Source organism: Convolutriloba macropyga, chromosome 13, assembly GCF_964194025.1.
Source record: "Convolutriloba macropyga chromosome 13, txConMacr16.3, whole genome shotgun sequence".
Lineage (NCBI taxonomy): Eukaryota > Metazoa > Xenacoelomorpha > Acoela > Convolutidae > Convolutriloba > Convolutriloba macropyga.
The window spans coordinates 36511414-36523834 of record NC_134480.1 but is presented as its reverse complement, the minus strand read 5'-3'; the positions used below and the strand labels follow the sequence as shown (position 1 = coordinate 36523834).

The 12421-nt window shown below is 34.4% G+C and overlaps 2 protein-coding genes across 2 annotated transcripts in view; one reads left to right on the top strand and one right to left on the bottom strand.

Moving 5' to 3' along the window:
* The window catches only part of LOC142351989 (uncharacterized), a 379819-nt gene extending 378690 nt beyond the window's left edge, over window positions 1-1129 (bottom strand). Inside the window, exon 1 of the mRNA XM_075404285.1 lies at window positions 921-1129. Within this exon, the coding sequence (XP_075260400.1) occupies window positions 921-938 (18 nt within the window). The 5' untranslated portion in view covers window positions 939-1129. The remainder of the gene's footprint in view (window positions 1-920) is intronic.
* A 4163-nt stretch (window positions 1130-5292) lies between these two features.
* LOC142351425 (uncharacterized) lies at window positions 5293-7812 on the top strand. Its single transcript, XM_075403431.1, has one exon. The coding sequence runs from the start codon at window positions 5573-5575 to the stop codon at window positions 7769-7771; it is 2199 nt and encodes a 732-aa protein (XP_075259546.1). The 5' UTR covers window positions 5293-5572; the 3' UTR covers window positions 7772-7812.
* The last annotated feature ends 4609 nt before the right edge of the window (window positions 7813-12421 follow it).

Here is a 12421-nt window from a genome sequence, read left to right as displayed (position 1 = left end):
AAAATAGTATTTACTCCCATTTTTGACGGAAAAAGTCAGAATTATGAAAAAATTCAGCATTAAATCTTGTCAAAAACACAAATCGAACAATTCAGCAACCCTACCCTAATTTTAGACATAAAATAAATTACACTACCCTTCACAATTTTAACATATTTTACCAAAAATTAACAAAAAATTGGAAAAAAACGGAAAATGTGAATTAAAAGAAGTTAATATCGTCTGCTATTCACACAACTTTTAACCTCGGTAACTTCCTTTAAAAATCGAAAATCAAAAAAAATCTTTTTAATTCCATATTTAACGCTGGAGGTCTTTCTAATGATACCACTCACAACTCTCTACAAAAAATTTATCCATCTGCCAAAACTGTCTGAACAAAAAAAAACCATTTGAGTATATAGTTCCTCCCCCACTAAAGTCTCTCTCACTAAATCAAGTCTCTCTTGAGTTGGTTGAAAAAATCTTTTTAAAAAAAAACTAGTTCGAAAAGATGAAAAACGCTACTGTTCTGGGGAAACACCAATTTGAAATTTCAGAAAGTTATTTTTTCAAATTGAAACTCTGCGTTTAGGGAAAAAATAATGAAAAATAAATTTAAATAATTTTGGGTCAGTTTTGAAAATTTCCCATTATTCAGTCGCATTTTGAACAAGTTTTTTATATTAAAGTTTGCTAACCTAAGCCTTGTCTTAAAACACACCCAATATCTTGAAACACATGCAAATGTCTTGCAAGTTTGTCAATAGTTTGATGTTTTTCTCATCAAGAATCTTATAAGTTTGCTATATCAAGGTATTTACAAGTTTCGCTTCTCGGGAACCGCCTCTGCAGAAAATTTTACCATAATTAAATAAATTCCAAAAAATGGTGAATCTCTTTTATTTGTAAGACCAAATAAAAGTTACTATTTTACAAACCTCGTTTATTCTAACCATCCTTTTCGTATTTCCTCATCTGAACAAATAACTGCGTTAGATCTGTCGCATTATTTGAAACACTTGAACACGCTCGTTTGTACCAAAACAACAACAAAAAATATAAACAATTTCTCTAAGCCTTTGCGGAAGTGTTTTGATGATAATAACGATTAAATTTCTCTTCAGATGGTAAATGAATTCCGCACCACGAACGCTTTTATACACCGCTCAGCGATTTGATTTCTGTTTGTTTTTAATATTTTTATTTTCTAATTTTTTTCTGAAGGCGCAATATTTTTGTATGATAGACCAAAACGCGTAGCGGGTTAGCACGTGAAATCACAAACAACGTTTCATATATGCAAGGGATAAACGTATAACTACTTCCTTCTTTAAGGCGCTTTCAGCACAGTTTCAGGCGTTTTATCCACGTTTTTCTTGTAAAGCCCAATTTTCCTTATTTTTACGTACATAAAAAGGTTTAAAGCACCCATAATGTAACGTATACAATGCCTTCCAAATGCAGGTTTTCACAAAAAGCTTCCGGTTAAAAACGGAGGCTTGGTTTTGGTCTCAGCAGGAAAAGCTCCAATGGAAAAAATTAGCATTAAATTACGAAAAAACTTTTACCTTTGCGCTCTTTTCTCTGTTGAAATAATGATGTACTTTTTCAGAAAATCCAACACACTTTCTGAACCTGACAATTAAAAGAGATCAGCTAAAGATCAAAAATGCAGTAGGCTTCAAATTATCCATCTCAAAACCAAAGATGTAAAAAAGTTTTTCCAAAAAGCATAAAAAGAAAACGATCATGAAATTGGCCTGCCCGGAAAGAGGTGTCAACGCTGGAAACCGTTAAAAAATTATATACAATTAGCGGTGAAAGCGTTGGAATTATGTAAAATCTACACTTAACAAGTTCAAAAGAAAAAATCACTGTTCCCCATGTATATCTTACACAACTTTGGCGTTTCTAACCGTAAATCTTACACAACTTTGGTGTTTCTAAAATCAGTCTTGTATGTCTCCACAAAATACATTGATCCACCAAAAATGGCCTCACAGAAAAAGCTAGGTTAACTTGAAAACTCTATCCCTAAAACAAATTTTGAGTTTGGTACAATGAGTTAATTTGGCGCGGGATAAATTTGTTTGGATTAAAAGTTCAAAGTGTCATAAGCTTTGTTTTGCTTAGGGGCAACCGGTCAGAGAAATTTCGACAAAATTTTGTACTATAACCCGTAACTTGCTATTAAAATTGAGAAAACTTGTTGCATATTTTTCATATAAATTTGCGGTGAAACTGGTAAAATTAATTGTTCATCTACACAATCCTCGTGTTTCTACGCTTAGATCTTATTTAAATTTGGTATTGCTAAGCAAATCTCATGCATAAATTAAGTCTTTCTTCTTGACGTAGATCCTACACATTTCTCGTAATTCTGCTCCACGAAAGATATGGAGGCGTTAAAATTGAGCTCACAAAAAAGCTATGCCAGCATAAAGTTTCTTTCCTAAAACAAGTTTTGAGATTGGTACAATGAGCTTAATTGGAGGAGAAAATTGACAGGACTAAAAAGACAAGTAGTCATAATCTTTGTTTTGTTTACGTGTACCTGGGCCGAAGAATTTCGGCAAACTTTTTCAAGAAAATCGGAAACTAAAACTAACCGAAAAATTAGAAAGTTTGCTCAGTTTTCCGACATATATTTGCACTGAACGTGTTGAATGTGAGCTTTATCTTACATAAAACTTTTATGCGTTTCTATGCGTAGAAAGTTCATATTTTTGACGCTCCTAATTGTAGATCCTACATAATTTTGTCGTCGCTAAGCGTAGATTCTAGATAAGATTGACGTTACTAAACTTAGATCTTACATAATTTCATTGTTTCTAAGCGTAGATGTTACATAACTTTGGCGTTTGTCAATATGAATATTGTATGTCTCCGAACAAGATATCGGTTCGCGAAAAATGGACTTCGAAATAGGTTCCCAAGAAGAATTTGAGTTAGGTATAATGTGCTAATTTGAGGCGGGAAAATATTGTGAGGAATAGAACTTTGATCTGTCTTGATATTCGTTTGTTTGTATATTCATCTTGATATTGATTTGAACACGGATGAGTAGTTGTCAAAATGAGTTAAAATTTTAGAAGTTTCCTTCAGTTCTTTACATGAATTTGCGGTGAAAAACTTGAAATTTAAGCGCTTATCTCAAATGATACTGCCATTTCTATGCGTAGATATTATATAGTTTTAGCTTGTCTAATCGTTGATCTCACAAAGTTTTGTAATTGTGTAATCATAGGTGTAGATCTTACATAAAATTGGCGCTGCCGAATGCAGATCAAACATAATCTTGGCGCTATCAGGCAGAGATCCTACAGAAATTTGCTGTTTCTGAGCTTCGATTGTACATAAGTTGGCCGTAGCGTAGATCTTACATATTTTGGCGTTATTCTAAGCGTTGATCTAGTATTAATTTGCGTTTCTAGGGTTAGATATTTCTAGGCTAGAACAAAGCTCCGCCAGTATTATTTTCCTATCCCCAGACAAGTTTGATGTTTATACAATGAGCTAAAATGGCGGGGCTAAAGGGTTTGAGGATTAAAATTTTGACCTGTCTGAATCTTCGTTTTGCTGATGTTCACCCGGATGTTTCCTGTGTAACTGATGTGAAACCCTTAGAAACATCCTATATTTTTCTTACATAATTTTGCGGTGAAAGTGTTTTGAAAAAAGCGTTTTTTTTACAATATAATGGCTTTTCCACGCCTAGATCTTTCATAATATTGACGCTTTTTAAGCGTAAATCTCGCAAAAGATTGCGTTTTAAAGCGCAGGCGTTGTATAGTTTCAGCGCTTTTAGGCGTAGATTATACATTACGTTGATGTTTCTAAGCGTAAACTCTTAAGCTGTGAAACTAAAATAAATCGGATCTTTTCTGCTAGCGCCCCCCCCCCCCGCTTAGTTAGGCAACCCCCATTTATAAATGTGTAAACATATTGTTAAAGCTAAGTAATCTTATACGTGAACATATATGAGCAATATGCATTTACTAAAAGCTGGCACAGCTATGGTTTGAAAGTATTACGCATTCAACCAAAATTTGTTGCATATAACGTAAGCATCAATAAAGATTTCTGTATTAGATCATTTTTGGTGTTATCGGCTACAATAAGGGCTTGAATTTTTAAAACTTTTTAAAGGAAACTATTCTAAAAGTACCTTCAATCTACCTAGACACTTGTTTCAATGAATTTTAAATATCGCTCTTACAATTCGCGAAAACTTAGATTTTGGGGGTGCAAATTTATCGGCTATATAAGGCTGGGGGGCGCTAGCAGAAAAAATCCAATAAATCAACTTAATTATCACGGTTTATAAGTATTCTGAGCAGGTTGCCATTAAAATTCATCGGGCAAATTTACTCGATGAACATCGTGCAGAGGAGTTTTCGTTGCAATACAGATCTGAAGAATTGTTTTTGGTAGTCCTGGGATTATATAGTCCCTATTCGGATGACTGACATCTAAGACAAAGACTAAGTAAAACAAAGCAAAATAGGCCAACTCATTTTTTTTTACCTATGCCATCCATCTAAACGGACACTGAAATTTACTGAAGTTTACTCAGTTGTCCTACGCGCTCTAGATGTATAAGATGTATTAAATCCACTCTTTCCAGATCGATCCTAGAAGAGATTTTTTAAATACTTTGTAACAATTTCTATCAATATGTGTCAATATGATACATTTCCGTGTTGTCTACTACTACAACACCTATTTATTCCACAATTTTTGTATAAACTGAAAGAAAAAAAAAACAAACTATACTTCGGCAAAAAATGGTCTCGGAGTATTCGGTACCAAACTGGTCTCTACAGCCTTCTTGTTATATATGAATATTCGGAGTGGAATGTTGTAGAAATCTCCATCTTTCTAGATCGATCCAAGATGTTATCATGATGGATCCTTGTCCAATGGATGAAGAAGACCTTGGTTACTCAAAATCTAAGTTTTTGAGTCCTATAAGCATTTAACATCTTGTTCGACCGCTAAATTTGCTAAAAAGTACTCTGCTTAAAAGTGAAAAGGTACTCGGTTGTAGACCTTTGACAATTTTCAGAGGTAATCAACCGAGAAAATTGCTTCGCTTTGTTCTGACATTTTCAACAACTTTCTTTGTCTCAACTTTCAATCAAATTGAGCCGCGCTGATAACTTCTCAGCTTGAGAACTGTAATAAATAATTGTAATAAATATTAAAATTGGACGTTGAAAGCCATTGACGAATGATAAAATTGTACTTATCAATAAAGTTCAAAAGAAAATAGCTCCCATATACAGAAGTTTTTACAACTTTGTTTTTGGCATATTTGAAAGAACAATAAAATATCTATTCAAAACTTTTCACTTTTGCGAATTAAAATTGTCTTTTGAAGAGTAATTTTTACTGCTGCTGACATCCGGTTAAGTGCAAAAATAGAACGTTGTTATATTGGTTCGATTTGATAGATATATATAAATAATTACTCCCAAAAATCAATTTATTTTGAAAGGTAACAATCCTTATAAAAGCTTGTAGAAAACTTTGCAACTTTTTTCCGTTAAGTTTCAATTTTGATTCAAATTTGATCAGTCAACAAAACATGTCGGACAAACTTTTTGCAGAAAAGTCAGAAGACGGCGTTGGAGAAAATGGTGTCAAACAAAACAGTTTCAACGCTTCAGAGGAAAATCTTTCAGACTTAACTGAAGCTTCTGAAACGATATCCGAGATAATTGAAGCCGAAAACATTAATTTAAAGGCTCACATACAAGATCAAGCTCAAAGAATTACCGAATTGAAAAGAGCGAACTCTGATTGGTCGAGGAAGTTTGAATTAGCCAATCAGAGCAAGGCGGCTTTCGAATCACAGCTGGACGTTCTGCTACAAGAGTTTGACGAATATCGCACAGAAAAAGAGTCTCTAATTTCAAGTTTGACAGAGGAAAAGGTCGATTTGATTAAACAGATGAGAGAAAAACGGGAAAACAGCTTGAAGGATAGGCAATCAAGGCTTCAATCAATCTCTGACAGCGAAAAGGCGTCAAAAGAACTACTTGATAAACTGAAGGTTAAAAATCAAGATCTTCTTGTAAAAGTTGCAGAACAAAATTTGACAATTGAGGATCTAAAAAAGCAGAACAAAATGATAAGTGATCAGTTTAGTTCTCTAAAAACAGAAATTGAAAATACGAAAAATAACCGCTTGTCAAATGATCGCCGAATTAAAACGCTCTCAGTTGAAAATGAAAGACTCGAAAATTGTATCGACGATTTGAAGAAAGAAACCGAATCAATGCGCGAAAAATTGGAAGTATTAAAAGAAAATCGAACAAGTTTGAAATCCGAGCTAGCTGAGAGAAAGAAAGATCATTTACAAGAAGTCGAGAAAATGAATAACGAAATACAAAATTTGAGAGATTCAAAACGCGCTGGCAAAATGGCGTTTGAAGCGCAAAAACTTGAGTACAAAAATGTGCTAAAAGACAATAAAATTGAAATTTCAGAGCTGAAAATTCAACTTGAAGTTGAAAAACGGAATGTGAAAAGTTTGAACGATGAGATAGAAAAATTACGCGATGAAAACAGATTAAAATCTGCGCAAATTCGAGCATTTAATGACCGGATCAAAGAGATTGAAAATGATCCAAACCTATTGTTTCACAACCAGTCAAACGAAGGAATGGAAAGAGCGTTTTCCAGTTTTATCCAGCAACCAGGTGTCAGTGATTTTCCCAGGAACTCAATAAGTTCCCAATTTATGGATTCCGGTCTAGGATCGCCAATTCCGACTGAAAGTTCCAGAAAATCAAGCCGAGAGCAGAGCTCTAAAGTTGAAGATTTTCTGAAGTATAAGTATAGTTCAAACAGTCTTGGGAACCAATCAAGTCCTCTTCAGTCCAGCTCAAATCTTCAGTCTTTTGGTGACGAAGAAGAATCACCGTTTAAAAAGCCGCCCGACTCAAATCAAACTCCTGCTAAAATTTTTGAGCAAAAATTTGAACATAATCTGAATTTACGAAAGAATTGTGGTGGCGCTAATGCTACTGCAGCGGGAGAACATGAATTTCTGAACAGAAAATTGACGAAAGGTCTGCAAAGACCGAATAACTTGAACAATTCAGATGTCGAGCAACCTGATGCAGTTAGAAGAGATGATCTGGAAGTTTTCAGGGACAATGGTTCTCTTGAATTGACACAACCGGATGAAACAAAGGTCAGCAGGGTCCGGGGAACTGACGGACATTACAACGAGTCGCGGTTTGAAACTGCAAATAGGCGTCAAGATTTGCCCGCTGACTGTCTAAACGCAAATCAGTCACCAGAAACCCAAATGAACTCCTTTGACTTAAAAAGAAGCTCAACAGTTCCAAGTGTAGCCTATCCGTTTTCACACAGATTGGCTGAATCTAGCAGAAGTCAATTCAATCATAGTCTTCCTGGTAACTTCCCACCTGTATTCGGGTTTATGGATTCCTTCAATAGACGCAATCATTTACCAGGGGGACTAAATTCATCAGTCAATATCAACCAAAACTCTGGCATGAGTCCAAACGGGGCAGAATTGGAAAATGAAAGGCTGAAAAAAGAGCTGAGTGAGAAATGTGAATTAATCAGCATGTTACAAAATGAAAACTCGACTGTGAAACAGGAGTTAAATCACAAGTCAAGCGAATGTGAAAAGTTAAAAAAAACTTCTACGAAGTGGAAAGAAAACGACAGAATGGTCAACTTCTTTGCCCGAGAGTTGGAACTGATGGACAGTGACTTGACCAAAGCTATTAAGTGCCAGAAATTGTGATAATTAAAACTTATATGAAGTCCATTTTAAGTAAAAACTGATTAATTTTCTTTCTAATGAGAAGTATTTCCTTAAAAAGGTTCAATATGTGATCAAGGTATAAAAAGTCAAAAGGGTTGCAACGTTGATGAAAATTACGTGGCCCGTCTAGTCCATCAAAGTGTCATATTGGACAAAACAATGAAAGCACGATCGACTGCTGATACCAACTTTACCAATCCTATAAGCCGAACCTGCAGTGGTAGATCATCTTCATTTCATAGTTCACAACAATTACGAAAAAATATAAAGTTTCTTATGGCGTTTTAATTAAAAAATTATTTTTCCTTTGATACAAAATATTCGCAAAATTTTTGTCAAAATGAAACTTTGAAGCATGTCCAAACTAGAGAAGAAAATCAAGCAAAGAATCAGCAGAAATTGGTCTAGGAACTAATTGCTCAATTGGGTTTTATGTTCAGTCAATTTTGCCAATCGATGTATTTGACGTGTACAAGCACATGAGTGGTATTTTAAGAAAACCGATTTCGTTTACGAAAACTCTTTTTTTCACGTGCAGCTACTTGACTGTTGCTTTTGCTGTTTTCCATTGATTTTTTCAATAGCTTCTAAAATAAATGGATTTGTGTTCAAATGCTGTATAGATGCGATTGTTGAAATCAATCAATCGACAGCGTTTAATTTTTATGAATTTGATTTATTTAATTTCATAAGGTCTCCGTGTTATCTTAGTTTTACAGATATTTCTTATAACTCTTAGTATCTTCTAACATAGTTTCAATAACGAAAAGATCTCTCGATGATTTAGAAAGGCATTATTGAGACTTTTTATGTATCTTACAACAGCTCAGTTGTTTTTATGAATTTGACATTAGGGTTTCGAAGGATTTCGTTCATATTTTGGGTTCCGCAAGTGTTTTTTGTTCGTTTTGAGTGCTGATCAATAAACTCAATTAATGTCAGGAAAATGGGGTGCTCTAAAGAAGCATAAATTTTGTCTTCAAACGCTTTCAGTTGAGGACTCAGGTTTTAGATGGCTTTGACACTATTTTTTTAAACTTTTATTGAGCTTTTGAAATTTGCTCTAATTTGTTGCTCTATTTGTTTTCCTACCAAAGATCTCATTATTGAAAGGTACCATTGGTCTTACCAACGAAGCATACCTGATTTTAAATGACACTGTCAGTCGATAACTGTTGGTTTTTGTGGCATGAACATCGTGTTTTTTCGTTAGGCCTGTTTATTCGCTGTTCCCTTGATGGGAATGTTAATAACTCCTATTGACTAAAAAAATCATTCTGCCCTCTGGAGAACCAAATACAGATTTTATCGTTGTCCACAGTCAATAGTTAACGCTTTGTATGACTTTGAAGTCATTTTTTCTCAAAAATTACAACAAATTAGCGTTTTTGAATTTTTTGCCATTTTCGTTTTGTTTTCTTTCCCGTTAATCTAAAAAAACAGTATTCTGAAAATCTATCAGGATTCTGATGTCGTCTTAGCAAGTTAGTGATTTCATTTTTGGCTAGATTTAATAAAATTTTGATAAAAACAACTCTGTTCATTTCATAGGAACTGCCTGATATCACTAATGTAACAATATTGGCAATAAAGCAATCAGTCAAATTCGTTTCTGCCTTTTTTGCATTTTGAACAAATTAATCTTATTTTAATCGAGAAACAAGAGGATCTGTAAAAGTTCGCTGCTTCTGAAAACTTTTTGTACAAATTTTTCAGTGAATTCATCATTTCATCAAATTGATCGCAGTTTAGTGACTTGAAGATTAGAGCCTCGGAATTTTCATTTGCTGAACAACTAACATTTTCGTGGCCAATTTTGTTGGTGCTCATTGTATGATTTGTGCATTAATGTTTATTTAATGAATAACTTGGCAAAGTTGCTAAATCAAAATAACTGACTTACTGCTTTTTAATCAAACTGTACAGTGAAAGCTGATTATGGGTATGTTTATGGCTGAGGCAAAACCTATGTGCCTTTACATATCCCGGGCCTTCGTTCTTTCTTTTTCCGTTCAGATCAACGAGGACAAACACGTGAGATAAACTGTTCTCGTGAATTCAGCAAAGTAGGTTGCTTTGTGCAATGTGCCAATATCCACTGGATTACTGACAATGTTTTTATGTTTACAATGTCAAACATCAATTGTATCCAATGTTTCAGCCTGTCAAGAAGCTACAATTTTTTGTAAATTCCATGAGAGCTGTGTATCAATAGTACTTTTGTAGTTCAGTTGGAAAAACATTGCATGAATTGATCTTCATTTCAAGATGGTTGATCATGTCCTCCTTCAATCGAACTGAAATGACTGAGATGATCAACTGCGATCGTCGCACTGATGTCTTATCCATTTGACACTTAAAATTCCAAAACAAAAGCTAAATCAATTGAAAATTTTGGTCTTCGTCAACAAGCTCAGCCTGTGCGGTCAGAACACATTATCTGCATTCAGACAAACGAGTTTTCACGATCTTGAAGTATAATTCATCAAACTTGTTTTAGTTAAAATGAGAAGCTGCTCGTTCGACAACTAGATTTCTAGTTCAACTTCAAATTTCATATTGATGTCCGAATATTGCCTAATTTTAAATCAGGAGACTTTTCGTGTTAAATCTAAATTCAGGAAGCATTTCGATCCGCTCAATCAGCAAAGATACTAGAGACAAAATCATCCTCTGTTTTAATTAATTCTCGAAAAAGTGGTTCGTTTTTCCATACAATCGAATATTATTGTCAATAACAATCCTTTGGGAACCCAACTTTGAAAATCCTCCTCTGTCAATTTCAATCACAAAAAGTTTTGTCTTGCTGATCGAGTTGAAATTTTCTGATTTTGATTTGACAATTGCAATGTTGAGCCCTATTTATATCTTCAAATGAGTTTCATCTTGACTATCACTCCGCTCAAATCAACTGGTCTTTTCACCGGTTGTATACTCTTTGCTGCCAAGAGATGATTTTACTGATTATCCACTCGCACTCGTTTCGCACATAAACTGCACATGTCAGAGAACTTTTAACCTCAAATACAAAATCCACTATTCATATTGTTGAGCAAAACTGTTGGGTCTTGGAGGCTATAAGAACCTCTAGCAATTTCTGTCCTATTTGGAATTTTGTGTTCAAGAACATCGAGTCGAAATCAATTCTCAGAGCTATTGTACCTTCTCTAAATCTGAATTGCGTTACAACCAACCCAAGCAGTACATGTGGTTCTAGTCTTTTGATTTTTTTTGTAAACTAATGCAACACATCGATCGATTCAGTGTTTGTTCGGGCTCAAATTTTGATTATGAGTACACAACACTCATCCCCGAAAATAGGATTCAGATTCAACTAAAATCTTATTGAATGGCTTTTCAAAATTTTAAATTGCTGACGTATAAAGAATATTTCCGGGATTGTGTCCACTCTGAGCTCAAATGAGTAACGTGTGTCCACTCTGAGCTCAAATGAGTAACGCTGATCCAACTCTTTTGTTCGCTTTTAAGACACAGAATTATAAATTCGTACACTCGTCTATCGTTTTTGCTATTTCTTCTAGGCTTTTACGCATCAATTTTCTCTTCGAACAATTCACGCCGTTTATTTTAGGCGCATAGCTTTTTCTAGCGCCGCTTTTTTCGTTAATATCAGCCACTTTGACATCTTCTGTGAAGATTAAATGACAAAAACTCTGATTTCTCTAGTTATCCTTGGCCAACTGATTACGCTTATTCGGTCGGAACAGGCACAGGTGCAACATCATTTCAATGTTGTTGTCCACTGAATAAAATGTACTCTTGGCTGAAAATTGTGAAATTTCAGCACGTTTAAATTTCTGTTGTGGAGGTAATCTTCAAAAGATTGAACATCAATTTCAATTTAATGTAGTAGTACATTGTTTTTTTTTAAAAAACTTGAAAGTTGTGGAAACGCTCAATTTGAGTGCACTATTGAAAGCATTGCCTTTATTTTGAGTGGAAACCCTTATGTTTTTTTTTTAATTTTTTTTTTCAAGTTAGCCAATTTCTTTAAAGGCTGACTTCGATTTCTTGGACTCTCAATTTCTGAAATGTTTTATCCGTGAATGCTGCCGTCGATCAGCAAATGCGGGAAAAACTAAGTGTTTGTGCTACTCTGAGTTGAAATTTGAAAAACCTGGAAAAAAGGTTACTTGATTACGGAAGTGATATGATGATATTTTTATGCTGACAGTGTTTGTCCTCGCCCATATAAACTGTGACTGCGTGTCCTTTTCCCACACATACTTAGTTAAAACATTGCTTCCTCTTTTTTTTCTAATCAGTATTTTGAACAAATGTTACTTCACTGTTTATGAGTGGCACTAGTTTACCGATTGTGATCATTTTTCTTTTATTTTTTTCCTTTTCAGAGACGCACTGAAAAGCGATGGTGTCAAAAATTTCTTGCTTCTTTCAATGTGTTGTACTTCTTCTTAATTTTGTTCCTTTGGACGGTTAAATCCCTTCATGCACAAACGCTTTTTTGACAACCATTTTCTAACATCACAAAATCAGGCTAATGCCTATCTCTTTTGATGAAAGCAACCAAGTTTTTTTGAGAAATGAAGGCAGATTATCTAAATCTATGAAAATTGTTGAACTTGATTCAGATGGACAATTGGTCTA